This window comes from Oncorhynchus mykiss, chromosome 9 (assembly GCF_057628025.1).
Source record: "Oncorhynchus mykiss isolate SJ-2025 chromosome 9, ASM5762802v1, whole genome shotgun sequence".
NCBI classification, from domain to species: domain Eukaryota; kingdom Metazoa; phylum Chordata; class Actinopteri; order Salmoniformes; family Salmonidae; genus Oncorhynchus; species Oncorhynchus mykiss.
In genome coordinates this window covers 26180890-26202731 of record NC_143030.1, presented here as the reverse complement: position 1 = coordinate 26202731, position 21842 = coordinate 26180890, and the positions used below count along the sequence as shown (strand labels likewise).

Here is a 21842-nt window from a genome sequence, read left to right as displayed (position 1 = left end):
GGGTTAGGGTTGTAGCAATGCTGCTGCCCTGGCATTGGGTTAGGGTTGTAGCAATGCTGCTGCCCTGGCATTGGACCTTGGGTTAGGGTTGTAGCAATGCTGCATCGTAAGGATGTCATCGATGCTATCATGCTCGTAACATGTACTGGTGTTACACTTTAGTCATTGGTTTACGTTTGAGTCGGATGTAGCGGATAGCGGATGCTATTTTATCCACCTCTTACTGCTTCCATATACACCCACAACCTTGATTTCTTTTTATACACCCACAGCATTACTTTTATACATGGGGGCATGTTTTTGGAATGGCTGTTTTCGAATTCCCTGCCTACCTAATTTCTTCTAGTTTGACCTACTGTATCTTTGAGTTAGACAACACATTTCCAGAATGTTGTCAAAGAAAAATCTTTGCCCAAACATGGTTTCTTTACAAAGGACCCCCGGGCAATAGATAATGCTACCTGCCGTCCTGGCGAAAAAGACACGCTTTGATGTGTATGACATGCATCATAAGAGGTTCATCTTGACTAGTTTAGTGTGTTACACAGGCTTTGATGTGTATGACAGGCATCATAAGAGGCTAATCTTGACTAGTTTAGTGGGTTACACAAGCTTTGATGTGTATGACATGCATCATAAGAGGTTAATCTTGACTAGTTTAGTGGGTTACACAAGCTTTGATGTGTATGACAGGCATCATAAGAGGCTAATCTTGACTAGTTTAGTGGGTTACACAAGCTTTGATGTGTATGACAGGCATCATAAGAGGCTAATCTTGACTAGTTTAGTGGGTTACACAAGCTTCGATGTGTATGACAGGCATCATAAGAGGCTAATCTTGACTAGTTTAGTGGGTTACACAAGCTTCGACGTGTATGACAGGCATCATAAGAGGCTAATCTTGACTAGTTTAGTGGGTTACACAAGCTTTGATGTGGAAACCCCCTCTGGGTGAACACAGACGTCTCAAATCACCTTGAAAAGTTGTACAACTGACACCTGATTTAAAAAATATATATATATATATATATATATATATTTTTTTATCCCTGCCTCTGCCCCAACCTGTCTCTCGGGGAACGACAACACCAGTCTAGTTGACAGTTTTTTGTTGACCGAAAACGTGGATTTATTAGAATTCACTGAGTCACCACATGATGTCAATTAACGTATGCATTCCATGTTTGTACAATTTGCGGTGGCCTATGATGTTTCAAAAAAATATTGCTCCTGTTTGACATGAGCAAATCAGGACAGAACATAACCAGAATCTCCATTGGTTTGGCTTTCTACAGAGACCTGTCCAACAACCGCATTGGCTGCCTCAACGTGGACATATTCAAGGGCCTCTTAAGTCTGGTTCGACTGTAAGTAATAGTTATTTTCTATTTGCTTTGAAAACTGTTCATTTCTTTTCTCTATCCATCTTTAAAAAAATACTTTCAAAACAACCCCATAAGTCATTGATAAGTACATTCACGGGAAAGTTACATATTTGGCTCCAGTGCCCCAATAGTATTTGCCCTTCTTAGAACACCAGAAAATGGTGGCAGCCAGGTGCTGAGATATTAGCATATTACCCAGGGTTCCCCCACGAGGTTCAGTGCTACAGCTGCAACACATTATTCCATGTCCTCTTCCCACAATACAAAGGTGAGGATTAAGATATTCCTGGACAACTCAGTAGAGTAACCAATGACAGTTTGTGTTTGGGTCCTGATGGTGTGATGTGACAGGTTGGCATATTTGAATGAATTTGTTATAGGTGATTGATAGCCTTTGTCTTGTCTTTTCAGAAACCTTTCAGGAAATATGTTTTCATCGCTAGCCCAAGGGACGTTCGACAGCTTGGTGTCGTTGAAGACATTGTAAGTATGATTTTAGGGGTGACGGAAAGAAATGCGTCTCTCTAGCAGTTTACAGTGTTTTTACTGGGCTATGCCATTCTTCAGGCAGGCACTTAAAGGTGGAATCTGTAACGTTCATTTCCCAGTTGGCAACTTAAGGTTCTACAAACACATTACAAAACACACAATCAAATGGTTCTGCCAAAAAAAAACTCAGGGCTAGCACTTTTGACTGGAAATTAAACTTAAAGGGGCACTTTACCACTTTTTAACCTCATATTTATTATCTCTACAGATGTGTAAAACGGTGATTTAATATATTCTGTCGTCAAAAAGATAAGAAAATGACTCTCTACGATGTCATCGGGAGTGTTGAACTGCCCCTTTAACTCCGTGTCTGTCTCCATGTTACCTCAGGGAGTTCCAGACGCCGTACCTGCTGTGCGACTGCAACCTGCTGTGGCTGCTGCGCTGGATCAATGACAACAACGTGGGGGTGAAGGACACCAGCTGCTCCTACCCTCGCTCCCTGCAGGGCCAGCTCCTCACCTCCACCAAGCCTGAACTGTTCACCTGTGGTAAGGATACAGACACACACATTTGGTCCTACACTTAGTCATCAGCCCATAAGCTCCACGTACGTATATACACAGAGAGAACACTAGACATAGGCACGCACCAATGCACACACTCACTCACCTTCATCAAACCTAAGTTTTGTCAGAACACAATCAACAACACATACATGCTACTCCCCTACACCATACATCACCTTGCTCAAGGCTAACTCTTGATGAACACACTCTCACAAGCAGTCTTTGGCACGCTGCCCTCCTAAGACGCATTCTCAGACAGGACAGATGTATAGATGTACTTAAAACCTCTCTCTCCCCACTCCATAGTGGTGAGTTTGTCGTCTCTGTCGTCTGTTTTGTGTTGCTGGTATTTTGGGGAATGGGAGTTGTCCAATGGCACAGGCGATAAGGAAAGGGCCAGCAGTACGTCGCACTGCAGCGTTTGTTTACCCTGTCTTATCAGTTTGGCACTCTTCACTGCACGGGTTAGGAAATACGTGGCACAGCTTTCACAAGTAGACACACATGACCTGAGTGATGAATAGGACCCCCATTTGACTATTGAGGGGATCCCAGCAGGAGATGAATGAAGTTGTTTTGAAATGCATTGAATTAACCCCATCCTACTCAGACATGTCCCCTAGAGAGAGACACTCACCTATGGTCATGTGTACACACACACACACACACACACACACACACACACACACACACACACACACACACACACACACACACACACACACATCACCAAATAAACCACACCTGAAACAAATGCCCTAAATGGAACCGTGTCCTCCCCAGACGCACCCCTGGAGCTGCCCTCCTTCCAACTGACGCCATCCCAGCATCAGGTCGTGTTCCAGGGCGACAGCCTGCCCTTCCAGTGCCAGGCCTCGTTCGTGGCGGAGGACATGCAGGTGCTGTGGTACCAGGATGGCCGCATGGTGGAACCCGACGCAGCCCAGGGCATCTTCATCGAGAAGAGCATGGTGCAGAACTGCTCCCTCATCGCCAGGTACGATGAAGACCATCTGCTTCCTGTCTGTTTCCTCCTTCCAGGGAGTTTCTTCTTGCCACTGTGCTCCTGCTATCTGCTCACTGTGCTACTGTTTGCACTTTGTGACAAATGCTGTTGGGGGGGGGGGGGGGGTCAGCGTAAACAAAATGTTATTGATACTGTGAAGTTGAAGCGGCCTCTTTACCTCGGCAGTGTATGAAACCACGGTATATGCATTTGTAAAAAAGCAATGCGGTCAGCCCTGAGGAAATCCTGTGCATGACTCCTATGTTATGGTAAAAGGCCAAAGTCAGAAATGGTAATGAACGTTACCTTTTTTAAAAACTTGAATTTGATGCGAATGGCACCTGTCAGCAATCATGGTTGAAACTAGCTACTGTTTGGCAGTAATATATTATGTCACTGTTGTCCCTCTCTGTTCTATCAGTGTGTTGACCATCTCCAACATCCAGCCTGGCTCTACGGGAAACTGGGAGTGTCGTGTGAGGACCAGCCGTGGGAACACCACACGTACCGTCCACATCATGGTTCTGGAGAGCTCTGCCAAGTACTGCCCACCCGACAGGGTGTCAAACAACAAGGGAGACTTCAGGTGAGCTGGGTTGATGTCAGTCAGTAATCTGTCAGATAAATGTTTTCAGGTGAATATTGTACTTTTATTCATCTAATGGTTTAATCTAATCTCCGCCATGTGGTTTAATCTCATCTATTGTTTTATGCAAGCAGGTATGTATATACTGACTTGTGTAATTTGAATGGACTTGTTTAGGCTGTTTAACTTCTTGACGCTACCCATCCCTTAAGTGTGTCAGTTGTTTGTGGAACAAGCTTGGCTCTGTGGCACCTCCTAGTGGTTGAATATCAGACTGTTAATTGTAGTAATATCGAGGTTGTATTCACTAGGCACCAAATGGAAGAAAACTTGACAGAACGAGGGAAGGACTAACGTGAACTTGTCCGATCAGCAATCAAAACAAGCATTTCTTAATGTTTTCAATTTGTAAAATTGTAATTGTCTAAAAGCGTCTAATCCATTGAGTGAATCGTAGAACAGGGCTGGAATTAAAGCTTTCCACGGTTTTAGATGGTGATGTTGAGCACCAGTAAGTGGCAGCAGCTGTGGCTAAATAATCACATGATGTTCCTGGAACACACCACGTGACTCATGCTAACCACACTCTGGCATTCCCACTCTTCTTTTTCGTAACCAACTCTCTTGCTGATTAACTGGTTTGCTGGGAGGAAGACTCATGACAATAAACGTGAACCTGGCACATCTATTAAGCACTTCATCAATCTTAGGGGGATTCTGGCATTTTGCTAACTGAACAAATTCTCTCTCTCTCTTTCTCTCTCTCCTCTCTCTCCCCTCCGTCTGTCTCTCTCCCCTCCATCTGGCTCTCTCTCTTTTCCCCCCCTTACTTTCTCTCTCTTTCTCCCCCTCTCCGGCTCTTCCTCTCCCCCTCCCCCATCTCTCAGATGGCCTCGTACCATGGCGGGCATCAGAGCCTACATGCCCTGCAACAAGTTAGCGTCGGGCGCGGGAATCTACTCGGGCTCGGTGGGTGATGAGCTGCGGGCATGGCGGCACTGTGACCGTGGGGGCCTATGGGCCGAGGACAACTACTCCCGCTGCCAGTACCAGAAGGACGTCACCCGCATCCTCTACATCATCAACCAGGTGACCACGGCACTCTTTCTGCCCATGTTTGATTTGCCCTCTTTGTCTGTCTGTGTTGTCTCTCTACCTCCACCGTTCTCTCTTTCCTCATCTTCCTTTTGTTTTCATCTTTCAAGTCTTTACTCTTGGTCTGTTATTTTCATCTCTTTCTTCTGACAGGGTTTTTATTATTATTAATCCCCTCCGACACTCAAATTCCTTCTTGAAGCTTTCACCCTAAATCTGTCTCTGTCTGTCTCTGTCTGTCTCTGTCTGTCTCTGTCTGTCTGTTCTAGATGCCTCTGAACATGACCAACGCAGTGATCACGGCCCGCCAGCTGCTCGTCTACACAATTGAGGCCGCCAACTTCTCCGATAAGATGGACGTCATCTTCGTGGCCGAGATGATCGAGAAGTTTGGCAAGTTTGCCGAGAAATACAAGGAGGTGAGTCCCGCTTCCATCTCACAGTCCCACCGTGTATCTCATTTAGGCACGAATAAGATGCACGCACTTGCATATAAAGACACACAGACGCACAAACAGAGGATACGAACACCATGCACGATGAGGTGAACCTTCAGGCATATAGGTGTCATGAGAAGAAATGGGGTCACTAAGTCGAGCTACTGTAGGTAATAGTTTGTCAGTGTGTGTTCACTGTGTTCTAAGTGAATGCTGCCACATTTCTTCTGAGTGCAAGTGATAGTGTGAATATACAACTTACTGTAGGCCTTTCCATCTTACTGCTGATATCTGGGGCGTCTTCCCTTGACTTTATCACTACGTTTCTCGTAGTTGAGACAAGGCAACCCTGTCCTGTTTAAATCCACAAAAATCTGAATGAGAGCGGATAAGATAGGATCTGGAATGAGGGATGTTTCCTGTCTGGGATTTGAGCTGTGAGGGACTGCAGAGCAAGGCCCGGGTCAGGTTTCTTTGCCTGTTTGGTTTCCATTGGAAGGGCATTCAGTGGCGCACCTGTCAGTTTGAGCTCATTAGAGAGGGCTCTGAATGTCACACCTGGTTGAGACCTCCGGCCCTCAGTCAGCACTAATGGAGAGAGCGCTGAGAGGAACCATGGTGATGATAATAACATTGTTTCGGTTGATACGGCTGGTGTATGCATGTGCCCTGTCTGTGGCCCTGCGTGTATGTGCAGGTAACTGTTAGCATGCAGTTATGTTGTTTCTTGGCGTGTGTGTTTACCCTGCTCTGTCTGTCTCAGTTGGGGAATGTGATGGTGGACATCTCCAGTAACCTGATGCTGGCTGATGAGCGGTTGCTGTGGATGGCTCAGCGCGAGGCCAGGGCCTGCTCCCGCATTGTGGAGTGTCTCCAGAGGATCGCTGTACACCGTTTAGCCAGCACAGCCCAGGCCTACTCCACCGTAAGATCACAGTAAATCATGAGATCACAGTATATAATGTCCTATTACAACTCTACGGACCAAATCCTAAGCAGCATTGATGCATAAATGCATTGATGTCATTGGGAGGCGCACTACTGTCTGTAGATGTGTTTTCCACTATTTGAATTTCAAAGCCCGTCTGATCTTACTGTTCTTCATTTCGCCTGGTGTATTATTCTTTCTCTAATTCCCATTATTTGTTCCCAGAATTCCCATAACATCGCTCTGGAGGCCCACGCCATCAAGGCGAGCAGCTTCAACGGCATGACCTGCACACTGTTTCAGAAGCTGATGCCTGAACGTGTTGGGATCAGAGACCTGGGTCCGCGCATCGACCTAGACGGCAACCCTGACCGCCAGCTCAGCTTCAAGTGTAACATCACCAGCACCCTGTCCAGCCTTGCTCTTAAGGTCAGTACACAGGAATGTCCATAAGGGAGTCGATCACAAGGTGCTTATAAAGTAACCAAGTCTCGACCGCAAAGAGCAAACGGCAGCAGTCACGTTAATTGAAACGGGCCTCCTTAATGCGTCTGAATACTTGGTTTGGCTTGCTCCTAGCAGAACTCGGCTAGGCGACGTGAACTCCCTTCAGACCTTAGCTTGTCCATCTTATACACTTGCTCAAAACAGTCAGAATTAGTCTAAGATCATTTAAGAAATCTGTCATAAATGTTGATGTTTTTGCCTAGTCGTAAAATGTTACATTAAACTAATCTGTTTGGTGCAGTATTGTTCTAGTGAAAAATTTTCGCAGGAAAAAGAGTCAACTCTTGTTGAATGACAAAACACAACTAATTGAAGAATACCTTGGGGGCGTAGACTTTGGCTTGTTGTGTGCACGAACAGCCCAAAAAAGACATACCAAGGACCAAAACGTCACAAAATGTTGTCATAATTATCCACAAACAGTTTCGGATGGGGAAACATGCGTACGTCTTTAATGAGGTGCATTGTCATGTGACGTTCACCCATAACACATATTAAAACGATGAACTGTAGAATAAAGCGTTACCCAGAATCCCACAGTTATACTGTACACTCCAGAATTTTAATCTCAATGGGATTCACCTGTAGAAATAAAGTATAAATACAATTATAGAATAAATCACCTCTTTCTCTCCCTAGAACACCATAGTGGAGGCGTCCCTGCAGCTCCCCCCCTCTCTGTTCTCCCAGTACTCTGTCCCTGGCCAGGCCGGTGACAACGTCTACAAGTTCCACCTGCTGGCCTTCCGCAACGGCAAGCTCTTCCCCTCCACGGGCAATTCCACCCTGCTGGCCGACGGGGGAAAGAGGAGGAACGTGGCCACCCCCGTGCTCCTGGCCAAGATAGGTGAGTCTGGCATGGACCTCACTGTATCTCTATAGTATTAGATGGGTTTTGTTCAAGATGGTGTTGTGACTTGTTTTAATAGTGAATTTTATGTAATGGGCAACAAATGTTATTAGAATGAATAGATGTTGATTAAAGCTTTCAAAGACTTGATTTAGGATTCGTCTGTAATTTGACATTTTACAGTGTGCGAAAAAGCTAAAAACATTTAGTTCTATGTAGTGAAAGTGTGTGAGGCCATTTTATTCTCTATTAATTACGTGTGAGGTGACAACTTGTCTTTTGTTACAACAGGTTTTTGAAAATGTTGCGCAAAAAAGATTGATAGATTCATAAAGATGAGAACCACAGTCTTGACGGTCAAAACATAACGCCTCTCTCTCTGGTCAGATGGTTTCCCACTGCGCGGCCTGCGGATGCCGGTGAACGCCACGCTGCGGAGGTTTGCCCGCGGCACTGACGCCGTGCCCGCCTGCTGGAACTTCAGCCTGTTGGGTGGGCAGGGCGGTTGGCAAAGCGAGGGCTGCCGTCTCCTGGGCCACCACGACAACTTCACCACGCTCTCCTGTGACTCGCTCAGCAACTATGCCGTGCTCATGGTGAGTGGCCAGGGCGTTCCTGGCCTTTGAACTTAATGAAGAAATGTGACAACATAAGGTTGTTTGTTCCCAACAAGGGCTATTTTCCTCAGGAAATATGACAACACGGATAATATCGAGCTGGCTGTGTTTTCCGTGTATCGGCAGGACAGAGCAGCTACGTCTGGTAAGACGAGCGGCGGAGGTGTGTGTCTATTTGTCTGGTGCGCAATGTCTAATATTAAAGAAGTCTCAAGGTATTGCTCCCCTGAGGTAGAGTACTTCATGATAAACTATGGACCACACTATCTACCGAGAGAGTTCTCATCTATATTATTTGCTGGAATTACCCAAACTGTTTAAGTGCACAGTCTACTTAGTGGATGTAAACTTCTGACCCACTGGAATTGTGATATAATTCACTGTAAGTGAAATAATCTGTCTGTAAACAATTGTTGGAAAAAATACTTGAGTCATGCACGAAGTAGATGTCTTAACCGACTTGCTAAAACTATAGTTTGTTAACAAGAAATTGGTGTATTGATTGAAAAACAAGTTATAATGACTCCAACATAAGTGTATGTAAACTTCCGACTTCAACTGTACATATCCCAACCAGAAGCAATAGATTACATGCAACATCCGCACCGAGCCAAAGGCTAGAGCTGCTGCTTTCAAGGAGCGGGTCACTAATCCGGATGCTTTTAAGAAATCGTGCTATGCCCTCCGACGAAACAATCAAACAGGCAAAGCATCAATACAGGACTAAGATTGAATCCTACTAAACCGGCTCTGACGCTCGTTGGATGTGGCAGGGTTTGCAAACTGTCACTGACTACAAAGGGAAACCCAACCGTGAGCTGCCCAGTGACGCGAGTCTACCAGAAGAGCTAAATGCCTTTTTATGCTCACTTCAAGGCAAGCAACACTGACGCATGCATGAGAGCCCCAGCTGTTCCAGGCGACTGTGTTATCACGCTCTCCGTAGCCGATGTGAGCAAGACCTTTTAAACAGGTCAACATACACGTTTCAAGCAGACCACCATAGTCTCTGTGCCCAAGAGCGCAAAGGTAATCTGCCTAAATGACTAACGCTCCGTAGCACTTACATCGGTAGCCATGAAGTGTTTTGAAAGGCTGGTCCTGGCTCACATCAACACCATCATCCCAGAAACCCTAGACCCACTGCAATTCACATACCGCCCCAACAGATTTACAGATGACACCGTCTCAATCGCACTCCACACTGCCCTTTCTCACCTGGAAAAAAGGAACACCTATGTGAGAATGCTGTTCGTTGACTACAGCTCAGTGTTCAACACCATAGTGCCCACAAAGCTCATCACTAAGCTAAGGGCCCTGGGACTAAACACCACCTTCTGCAACTGGATCCTGGACTTCCTGACGGGCCGTCCCAAGGTGGTAAGGGTAGGCAACAACACATCTGCCACACTGATCCTCAACACTGGGGCCCCTCAGGACTGCGTGCTTTGTCCCCTCCTGTACTTGCTGTTTACTGTGTGGCCAGTTACGAATCCATCACCATCGTTTCATTTTCTAATGACAGAACAGTGGTAGGCCTGATCACCAAAAACGATGAGACAGCCTATAGGGAGGAGGTCAGAGACTTGGCAGTGTGGTGCCAGGACAACAACCTCTCCCTTAATGTGAGCAAGATTAAGGAGCTGATCGTGGACTACAGGAAAAGGAGGACCAAACAGGCCCCCATTAACATCAACAGGGTTGTTGTGGAGCAGGTTGAGAGTTTCAAGTTCCTTGGTGTCCACATCACCAAACTATCATGGTCCAAACACACCAAGACAGTCGTGAAGAGGGCACGACAACACCTTTTCCCCCTCAGGAGGCTGAAAAGATTTGGCATGGGTCCCCAGATCCTCAAAGTTTTACAGCTGCACCATCAAGAGCAGCCTGACCGGTTGCATCACCGCCTGGTATGGCAGGCATCTGCTCGTCATCTGACCGTAAGGCAGGTAGCCTAGTGGTTAGAGCGTTGGACTAGTAACCGAAAGGTTGCAAGATCAAATCCCTGAGCTGACGAGGTTAAAATCTGTCGTTCTGAACAAGGCAGTTAATCCACTATTCCTAGGCCGTCATTGAAAATAAGAATTGGTTCTTAACGGACTTAAATAGAGGTAAAAAAAAAAAGGCGCTACAGAGGATAGCGCGTATGGCCCAGTCCATCACTGGGGGCCAAGCTTCCTGCCATCCAGGACCTATAAAACTAGGCAAAAATTGTCAGACTCAAGTCACCGAAGTCAGACTGTTCTACCGCACGGCAAGCAGTACCGGAGAGCCAAGTCTAGGTCCAAAAGGCCATGAGACTGCTGAACAATTAATCAAATGGCCCCCATGACTATTTACATTGACACCCCCCCCTCCCCCCTTGCTTTTGCACTGTTGCTACTCACTGTTTATTATCTATGCAGAGTCCGTCTTACCCCTACCTACATATACAAATTACCTCCACTAACCTGTACCCCCGCACATTGATACATTGGTACCGGTACCCCCTGTATGTAGCCTCGTTATTTTATTGTGTTATGTTTTATTTTGTTTTATTTTGTCAATATTTTCTTAACTCTTATTTCCTGAACTGCATTGGGCTTCTAAGTAAGCATTTCACGGTATGGTCTACACTTTTTGTATTTGACGCATGTGACAAAAACTATTTGATTTGATCCCACAGGATCTTACTGGGGTGGAGTATTTCTCTCCCAGCATTGAGCCTCTCCACCCAGTCATTTACGCCACGGCTATCGTCCTCCTCCTCTGTCTACTGATCATCATCATCAGCTACATATACCACCACAGGTAACAACTCTACCTGCATACTCATCCTGTTAGTATCTAATACAGTGTATACCAGGTATATAAGATACGTGTTGTGTGTTTGCTATGCCGGATTAAGTGATATGACATGCTATTTTATAAAATAATTTTTCTGTAATTAATATTACCTGATCAAACTAATCATGTAAATGTAATTAACTAGAAAGTCGGGGCACCACGGAAGAATGTTTATAGAGCTGTTTTGTTCCGAATAGACTCTTAAAGACCTGGTAATCTTTTATATTGATAGCAGTCAATTATTAACCTAAATAATCACACAGAATTACATATACACAAGATGGATCATACATTGATTACTAATTATGTCATACAAGAAAACGTCCCTAGCGGACGGAACCGATATGACGCCTGGTTACACAAAGAAAGGGGGTTGTGTTTGAATGAAAGCGCGGGAAGACTGAGGAACAAAAGGATTGGGTCTCTATCGGATCTTATGAAGCTTTGCTATTGTAAATACAGATTCTTATGCATTCTAAATAACCGCCCATTTGGAAAAGAAAAATGCAAGAAATATTTACTCTGAGCTGCGCTTCGATAGATTGGTCGTAGATGGAAGACTGGGTTGCCCAGCAGAGATCTCCCTTGTCCTTTGAAGAATATGTCTTGTGGTAGAATGGATACGTTGTAGTACCCTGTCTTTCTGAAGAGATTGTTAGTCCTTTCCTAGCCCACGTTTACAGCTGCTGCTGCTAACTCGACATCTAGGATGTATCACTTCTTTAGAGAATAAGAGTTCAAAGTTCATACCAAGTTGCCATTCAACCATTTGCAACCAGAGCTCATGCTGAGGTTGGCTTAGTTCTGTAGTTGATATTAGCCCTTTTAAACGTATGGACAGCAGTTCTCACGTCATCGGGAACACAAGGTTGACTTTCGTCAATGGGCTTTTGTAGTGATGGAAAGAACGGCGTGTTGCATAGTTCACAACCAATGTCTGTTCAGTTGGGCGGGGCCACTGAGTGAGCATAGTTCACTCATGAAAACAATTATCTCATTTAGAAGCTAAAATTACATTTAATCTTTTCACAAATAGTTTCATATTTAAACATTTAAATTGCACAACAATTCCATGTGAATCTGATAACTAGGATGTGACAGTTTGTCATCCTATCATCAGTAATAATGTATCAGACAACAACTGATCTGACATCATATTCTTTATGTACTCACAGATTTTTTTCAACTGGTTGGATTACCGAAATATGGTTCCATTCCCCAACCTTTTGATGTTGCCAGACTCTCTCTATGTTAACAAAGGGCTTTCTAAGAGTCCAATCTGTAGAGTAGAGAAAGGGGGGGAAAGGTATTTATAGGGGTCATAAACCTCACCATCAGTGCAACGACATGACAATACCAAGTAACCATCTTACTAGTAGTACTGTATCTAATACCGTGTATATTACCAAATGGTGGACTGTGACTCGCTTTCGGGTCGCAGCATAAGATTTGTGGCCAGAAGGTTTCTTATTGGTTGGGTCACAATGTAAAGAAGTTTAGGAACCAATACTGTCCAGGCTCCAGTAAGATGTTCACCACTCCACAAACACATCTATACCATTCCACATTCATTCAAAATTACAACAAAAATTTTGAATTAGTCAAACGTACGAATAGCTTTTAAATTTTTTTTGACATTTGGCATATTTTATTCCCTGAGCTCAGCATTTATTTGCTGAATCTTACCATGTCAGTTCTGTGTGTTTGCGTGTCCAGGTCTGTCCGAATCAGCCGTAAGTACTGGCATATGCTGGTCAACCTCTGCCTCCACATCTTCCTCACCTGTGTCGTCTTTGTGGGTGGCATCAACCAGACACGCTACGCCAGCGTGTGCCAAGCCGTGAGTATTCCCCCCTACTACCCACCATACCCCCCTGGTGTGCAAGCCTATCTGCCTACCATGCAGACTGCCAACCTGCCTTCCCGTGCCCAAAGCATCTCACAATTATATGGGGACCTCAAGATGTTGTGGAGAAAGATGTGCCTTTGGCAATATACTGTGATTCTGGACTTGTGGCTGAGTCCCGACTCGCCACCCTTCTCCCAAAGTGTGCACTTGCCGTAATAGATTGAAATGCATTGGATTGGCTAAAGAGAGTTTACACCATTTGTTAAATCCATGATGGGATGTGTGCAAGTACGCACTTTCACACTTTCACAGCTAAGGTTTTTGTTTGAAGTTGGACTGAGATTGTTGTCTTGTTTTTAGGTGGGCATCATTCTGCACTACTCTACCCTGGCCACAGCTCTGTGGGTGGGCGTGACGGCACGCAACATCTACAAGCAGGTGACTCGCAAGGCCAAGCGCTATGAAGAGCTGGACGAGCCCCCGCCCCCTCCACGACCCATGCTGAGGTAAAATATTACAGTTCCCACAATGCACTGTTATGAAACTGCTTGGTCATTATACCCTATGAAAGCCCGGCCTACTTCCTGATTTTAGCCCTGTACAGTTTTTGAACGGGCTTCAAGCTTATATCAAGCTTATATCATCAAATTCCTGAAAAGATATAAGATATATATATAAAATTATATTTATATTTGTGTATTAATCTGCTCGTACCTGATGCCTTTTATCAAAATATTTTATGCTTAATACGTAAGATACATCGGCGAAAGTTAGTCTCATTTGAACTACAATTCCTGTAGTCTAGTTAGCATGCTGGAGCGTGCTTGCTTGAGTTGAGGACTCACAGGATGGTAAAAACCCTTTAGTTACAGTCCATTTGACGTGTTTTATGTTAGATTACTCTGTGGCTTTTTTACTGAACAGTGCCAGCCAGTACTTAAAAGAAATATAAACCTATTTTTTTTGTAGAACGGCAAGCTGTTGAAAGTGAGATTATATATATATATATATATATATATATATATATATATATATATATATATATATATATATACATATATACATATATACATACATACATACATACATACATACATACACTGCTCAAAAAAATAAAGGGAACACTTAAACAACACAATGTAACTAACTCCAAGTCAATCACACTTCTGTGAAATCAAACTGTCCACTTAGGAAGCAACACTGATTGACAATAAATTTCACATGCTCTTGTGCAATTAGCAAGACGCCCCCAATAAAGGAGTGGTTCTGCAGGTGGTGACCACAGACCACTTCTCAGTTCCTATGCTTCCTGTCTGGTCACTTTTGAATGCTGGCGGTGCTTTCACTCTAGTGGTAGCATGAGACGGAGTCTACAACCCACACAAGTGGCTCAGGTTGTGCAGCTCATCCAGGATGGCACATCAATGTGAGCTGTGGCAAGAAGGTTTGCTGTGTCTGTCAGCGTAGTGTCCAGAGCATGGAGGCGCTACCAGGAGACAGGCCAGTACATCAGGAGACGTGGAAGAGGCCGAAGGAGGGCAACAACCCAGCAGCAGGACCGCTACCTCCGCCTTTGTGCAAGGAGGAGCAAGAGGAGCACTGCCAGAGCCCTGCAAAATGACCTCCAGCAGGCCACAAATGTGCATGTGTCTGCTCAAATGGTCAGAAACAGACTCCATGAGGGTGGTATGAGGGCCCGACGTCCACAGGTGGGGGTTGTGCTTACAGCCCAACACCGTGCAGGACGTTTGGCATTTGCCAGAGAACACCAAGATTGGCAAATTCGCCACTGGCGCCCTGTGCTCTTCACAGATGAAAGCAGGTTCACACTGAGCACATGTGACAGACGTGACAGAGTCTGGAGAAGCCGTGGAGAACGTTCTGCTGCCTGCAACATCCTCCAGCATGACCGGTTTTGCAGTGATTCAGTCATGGTGTAGGGTGGCATTTCTTTGGGGGGACATGTGCTCGCCAGAGGTAGCCTGACTGCCATTAGGTACCGAGATGAGATCCTCAGACCCCTTGTGAGACCATATGCTGGTGCGGTTGGCCCTGGGTTCCTCCTAATGCAAGACAATGCTAGGCCTCATGTGGCTGGAGTGTGTCAGCAGTTCCTGCAAGAGGAAGGCATTGATGCTATGGACTGGCCCGCCTGTTCCCCAGACCTGAATCCAATTGAGCACATCTGGGACATCATGTCTCGCTCCATCCACCAACGCCACGTTGCACCACAGACTGTCCAGGAGTGGGCGGATGCTTTAGTCCAGGTCTGGGAGGAGATCCCTCAGGAGACCATCCGCCACCTCATCAGGAGCATGCCCAGGCGTTGTAGGGAGGTCATACAGGCACGTGGAGGCCACACACACTACTGAGCCTCATTTTGTCTTGTTTTAAGGACATTACATCAAAGTTGGATCAGCCTGTAGTGTGGGTTTCCACTTTAATTTAGACAAATCCAGACCTCCATGGGTTGATAAATTTGATTTCCATTGATAATTTTTGTGTGATTTTGTTGTCAGCACATTCAACTATGTAAAGAAAAAAGTATTTAATAAGAATATTTCATTCATTCATTCAGGATGTGTTACTTTGGTGTTCCCTTTATTTTTTTGAGCAGTGTGTTATATATATATATATATTTAGTTAGTTAGTGTGTAGTTGTAATTACTTTTCGGCTTCATGCTTCATCTTGGGGCGGCTGGGTAGCCTAGTGGTTAGAGCGTTAGACTAGTAACCGAAAGGTTGCAAACCCCCGAACTGACAAGGTACAAATCTGTCGTTCTGCCCCTGAACAACCCTGTTCCTAGGCCGTCATTGTAAATAAGAATTTGTTCTTAACTGACTTGCCTAGTTAAATAAAGGTAAAAATAAAATAAATAAAATCTTGGCCATCAAATACATGTTTACATGACCACGTTTTCATGAATTTGACTGTGTAAATTTCAAGCCAATCTTTGGCCTACAAAAAGAGGAAACAGGAAGTACCACTTTCAGGGCATCTAGCGAGTCCGACAAGTGTGTTTACTGTAGTTGGAATGCTGTACATTCACATTTTAATGTTTTTCTCTCCCTTTACAAGGAGTTGCTAATACTATTGAAATATATTTTAGAAAGGTTTCTCTTATCTCTGTGACTTGTGGAGGGAGAAAGGTTGGTTTGTGTTGTTTATTTAAATTCCATCACAGGGTGTTACTATAGAGGCCTAAAGCATACATACCATCTCTACCACCAATTTGATATTTTTCACAAGAAAGCAGGTCCTAATAAGTTGTTTTTCCAATACCTTTTCCTACCAGGTTCTACCTAATAGGCGGAGGGATACCGATCATAGTCTGTGGCATAACCGCAGCCGCCAACATCAAGAACTACGGTAGTCGGGCCAACGCGGCATAGTAAGTAGTGCCAGTCTGTCACATTGTATGGAAACCAATTAGTCCTTCTACTATACTGTGTGTTTATGGAAATTCTGTTACATTTTATCTCACCAGAAGGCTTTGTGTGTGTATATAGACAAAACTATACCCAAGAGAAATTGCTTTTTGTTTTTGACTGACCAGAATGCGTGTGTGGATTTATGTAAATAACAAATATTTAGCGGGGATAGGAACAGTTCTGAGTCCCTGTGAAGTTCTGAGAACCCGATTAGGGAGCGCTATTTATAGTGTCTCGGCACCTCACGTCTGCTGCCAATGTCACTCCTTTTTCTCTCGATCTCGTGTTCTGTCTTTCTCTTCTCGCTCTCTTTTCTCTCGAATCTTCTGCCATTTTCCTAATATATCGTTCTCTTCTCTTTCGTCCTCTTTTTCTCTCATTCTCATCTCTCTCTTGTTCTTGCTCTCTCCCTCGCTCCCCCTTTTCTCTTTTATGGTTGGCAGCTGTTTGGGTTGCATAAGCGCCCTGGGTAATTTGGAAATCTGGACCTGGGAGTCTTTGGAGTTTAATTAATTCACAGCTACCGAGACGAATGGAAACCGCCCTGTGGAATTTTCTGGAACCGATTCTCTGAGAATAGGAAGAGCAGGATGTTTAATACAAAGAGGCTCAATGAGTGCACATGTGTCTTTACCTGATTTAATGAGATATGGGGTTGATTCAAACTTGAAATGATGAAGTTATTATATATAGTGGGGCAAAAAAGTATTTAGTCAGCCACCAATTGTGCAAGTTCTCCCACTTAAAAATATGAGAGAGGCCTGTAATTTTCATCGTAGGTACACTTAAACTATGACAGACAAAATGAGAGAGAAAAAATCATCCAGAAAATCACATTGTAGGATTTTTTTATGAATTTATTTGCAAATTATGGTGGAAAATAAGTATTAATCGAGTTGATTATTTCACCTTAAATTGGCCATAAATCCCCTTGTGACATGGGAAGCTTGTTGTGTGCGAATAGGAGTGGCAAAATGAAATTGTGAAAACATCTCAACCCTGTAGATAGGCTTGAAATGTTATGCTTAGTTTTCCACCACAAAACATGAGAAAATGCCCCAAAAGAGAACCAGCTCACCTGCTGTAACATTATTATTTGACTATTAAAATGTTTAATGTTTCTTTTGCAATAATAACAAAAAGGAATAGTTTCACCATTAACACATTTTCAGTTCACGTAACAGGGTTGACCTTAAAATGAGGGACAGATGTAAATGAATCACTCTTCACATGAAATAAATGATCATCTCAGAAATGACTTTGTAAAGCAACAAAATAACTAGGGCTGGTGAAACTTGGTGAAATGTTGGGGTTAAGAGGTTAAAATCTCCCAAGAAGTGATATATATATATATTTATATTTATATATTTATTATTATTATTATTATTATTATTTTTTTTTTTTTTAATGATTTATTGAATGAACAATTTGGTCTATTTTAAAGGACAATTCATTTAATATAACAGGCTTTTAACATTCAGTATTGGTGCATAATATCTATTTAAAATATCAAAGGCACGCTTTGTGGCAGGACCCTAATACATGTCATATGGCTCCATTACCAACATATGTTTTTGTTGACATATCAACACCACTGCATACTACATTTGTGTGAATGATAATGTGCGTGTGTACCACATTTACATAAATATTTACTGTTTGTACTGATGCCTTTCCCTCTGTGTGTGTCTCAGTTGCTGGATGGCGTGGGAGCCCAGCCTGGGGGCCTTCTTCGGCCCTGTCAGCTTCATCGTCTTCGTGGACTGCATGTATTTCCTTAGCATCCTCCTCCAGCTGCGACGCCACCCTGAGCGCCGCTACGAACTCAAAGAGCCCGCCGAGGAGCAGCGGCGACTGGCGGTAGCAGGCAGCGAGGCCGGAGATGTCCCAGCCACCCTCCTCCACCTCCACGACGCCTCGTCCTCCACAGTTTTGGCTCCCCACGCCGTGTCTCTGTTGGCCTTGGAGAACGAGCATACATTCGCGGTGCAGCTCCTGGGCGCAGCCGCAGCTCTTGGGCTCTACGCTGCGCTGTGGGTGTTTGGTGCCATGGCCGTGTCCCAGGAGAGGCCGGCCGACCTGGTGTTCTCCTGCCTGTTTGGCGTGGTGGCGCTGGCCCTGGGTGGCTTTCTAATGGCGCACCACTGCGTCAACCGCCAGGACATGAGGCACCACTGGGCTCAGGCCTGTTGCCCTGGGAGACGGGCATACTCTGCGCAAGAGGACGCCCTGCTGCCGCTGCCGGGGACATCCACGGCCTCCGCGGCTGGGTCGATTGGTAGGGGCAATGGCGATGCAGTCAAGTGTGCCCACAGCAGCGCTGAGTCATCCTGCACCAATAAGAGTGTCCCCAGCATGCGAAACTCCGCTCAGGGAAGTAAACTGACCAATCTGCATGCAGAGGCGGCGCAGAACAAGTCCCTGCCCCTACTACCCCTTCCAGCGCTGGCTAATGGCGCAGCCTTGCAGGACAACAGCCTGACTGAGCACTCTGTGGACAACGAGATCAAGATGCACGTGGCTCCTGTGGAGGTGCAGTTCCGGCCCGTCAACAACAACAACAATCCCATCGCCGCCACCAATGGACACGCGGGCCGGCACCACAAGAACAGGGCGCGGGCCCACCGGGCCAGCCGACTCACGGTGCTGCGCGAGTACGCCTATGATGTGCCCACCAGCGTGGACAGCAGCGTGCAGAGCACCCCCCACAGGCGGCATCGCCACGAACACCACGACAGTCAGCAGGCACGGAGCAGCCGACGGGCAGCCTACATGGCATACAGAGAGCGCCTCCAGAGCCAGATGCAACAGGACAGCAGCGACGCCAGCACATCCCTGCCCCGACGCTCGCGCTATGCCGGCAAGGGAGGGGGCAGCACTAGCACCCTGGGCAACGGGGCTGTCAGAGGAGTTGGAAGTGGTAGTGTAGGAACAATAGTAGGATCAGGTGGAGAAAGTGAGGGGGTTGGGACTGCTGCTTCGGTTACGAGTAAAAGCAGTAGTAGCGTAAAGCAGCCCAATAACACAGAACTGGTGGAGGGCCAGCCCAAATCGTACGGGCTCAACTTGGCTATACAAAACGGCACGCTCAAAGACAACGGGCAGAACATGCCTTTAATCAACACAGAGAGCTTGAGCTCGGCCAACATAAAGACTGGCCTATGGAAACACGAAACTACCGTGTAGCGAATGTTTTCTGCACCAAAGACTGCATATCACATGCTCTACCCTTCAACTGTGAAATTTTATTTTATACTATTGTTGCTTTTTAGATTTCTGTACAATTATTTTTTTTTAATTTAAAAAGAAAAATGTATCGGGATAAATAGTCTCACTGTTTTGAGTTTGTGAAAGTGTGTGTTTTGGATGCCACTCATCAGTTTCTGTAGGAGACATTTTATAAACGGTCTATTTTTACATCATTTAATCCCGATTTTGTTACACTGTTCTCAAATTTTGTACGTGAAACTGCATGGTCTGTACCGTTACTGTACCGTGCATATCCATTGGGCTGGTTCTTTTGTATTTTCTAGTGTGTTCCAACGTAATAAACCAACAGTTTCTAATTCCATTCACCTAATTGAAAGTCTCTCATTCCCCTGTTCTCGGTTAACCTTGACTCAGGCATATTTCAAGAGTGCGAAGGCGAGTCAGAACATCTTTGTTCTCAAAAGTTCCCCTACTGTCAGTGGTTCCTTGACAAGCTCAAGGAACCACTGACTTGCTCAAGGGGTCCGCTGGCTTGCACCGCCTGCAGTGATTTGACAGCGAGAGTCACTGTCGGCAATGAGAGGATCATTAGTGCAGTGCATCTTCACCTCTATACCTCTCCCCTCTCTGTAGCAGACCATCAGTGTTTTATATTGCTGCATATATCTGTTAGGAGAGAGTGGGGAGGAGTGACGACTGAGCTGTACTTTACCGCACAATGTGTCGCAGAGGGATGGATTGCCATCATTTAGTCTGCTAGATGCATCCAATTGTCAGTTATCATGTACTGGTCTTAATCTGTTTATTAGTCATCCCCGTATAGGGCCTAGGGGCAATCCATGCTGGAGGGTCTGCCCTAAATGTTCACAATACGTTTTCACAGTCATTTGTTTGACATACTGCACCTATACCGAATCAATCTGTCCTTTTATTCAACTTTTGTGTGAAGGTCATGTAAAAAGAATGTCCAGATGGGATTCATTAAAAAAAGACTAACTTTCGAAGCCACGAAGGACACAGCAAAGAAAGTAAAGACATCACTTGAATGTTTATGCTAATGATGCAATACAAAGCACATTTCAGGCAGGCAGAGATGTATTACCCGGCCATCTTGAAAGTGACAATCTGTAATACGGCCTTTGAATAATGTATTGAGCAGTTATGGCTTGATTAGTGTTGGCTTCAGTGATTCCCTCCAGTCAAGAGAGTGAGCTTCAAATAATGACAGAGGTTTCAAGGAGTCGATCCCATCTGTTAGGAAGTTAACTTGAGGTTGACACTTTTCTGTTTTCTTTCTTGAGCTAATCAAGTCGACCAACGGGCGGATACAATCTGCTTTGAAATCACGCAGAGATCCGATATTAATAGTCAATTGCTTCCCCAAATGTGTGTTTAGAACTCGGCAAAGGATATCCAATGCTTCCAGGACTTGCCTGTAAAAAATAAAAAGTAGTTGAGAAACTTCAAATGGTGTTTTTTTTTTGTCATCAACTATGATTTCTTAAGAGCGTGGCCAACCACGTTCTTATGGGAGGCGAAGGACGGTTAAGGTCAGACGAGTAATGCGTCTTTTACATTTTCCCGATTTACTGCCTACCTTGCCTGGAAGAAGCATCTGGCTTTGTTGTGGAAACTTGCCATGGGAATTAAGATTGATACGTTCTACAAAGTCGTGCCATCTGTGCTAGTCACAATTAGCTGGCTCGAACTGTCTAGAGGAAAATACATATATTACCTGGAGCGTCTTAATTACTTACAACTTTAGAGGCCTAAACTATAAATGAGCAACCAGCGTTTCTAATGATTACGGCAGTGTCAAGCCATTGTCTTATTACATGTAGCGAAATCTGAAACCAGGAATCCGTGTGGTGGTGAGAGTTGATCGTTTGGTGTGCTCCTGCACATGGGGGGGCCATGTGGACTGATGTTTTAAGACCATGCAGTCCCTTTGGATGGCGCTTTTCTCTATTCTGTATTCTTAGTATTTTCAGCTAAAAATGATGAGTAGTCATGTGCTTTTATCTGAACGCATTGTTTGCAGTCACACCTGGGGGAG

The 21842-nt window shown here is 44.9% G+C and overlaps 1 protein-coding gene across 2 annotated transcripts in view; it reads left to right on the top strand.

The window, feature by feature from the left end:
- The window catches only part of adgra3 (adhesion G protein-coupled receptor A3), a 51327-nt gene extending 30073 nt beyond the window's left edge, over positions 1-21254 (top strand). Inside the window, exons 4-19 of one of the 2 annotated variants that reach the window (XM_021615147.3) lie at positions 1296-1367; positions 1797-1868; positions 2265-2425; positions 3227-3440; positions 3871-4035; positions 4923-5124; positions 5400-5549; positions 6331-6492; positions 6721-6924; positions 7642-7849; positions 8240-8448; positions 11135-11259; positions 13012-13135; positions 13505-13650; positions 16441-16536; positions 18271-21254. In XM_021615147.3, coding sequence (XP_021470822.2) covers positions 1296-1367; positions 1797-1868; positions 2265-2425; positions 3227-3440; positions 3871-4035; positions 4923-5124; positions 5400-5549; positions 6331-6492; positions 6721-6924; positions 7642-7849; positions 8240-8448; positions 11135-11259; positions 13012-13135; positions 13505-13650; positions 16441-16536; positions 18271-19762 — 3802 coding nt within the window. In that variant the 3' untranslated portion in view covers positions 19763-21254. Of the gene's footprint in view, positions 1-1295; positions 1368-1796; positions 1869-2264; positions 2426-3226; positions 3441-3870; positions 4036-4922; positions 5125-5399; positions 5550-6330; positions 6493-6720; positions 6925-7641; positions 7850-8239; positions 8449-11134; positions 11260-13011; positions 13136-13504; positions 13651-16440; positions 16537-17019 lie in introns of both variants that reach the window. The other variant, XM_090185734.1, reaches the window with a different exon arrangement.
- Positions 21255-21842: the final 588 nt, after the last annotated feature.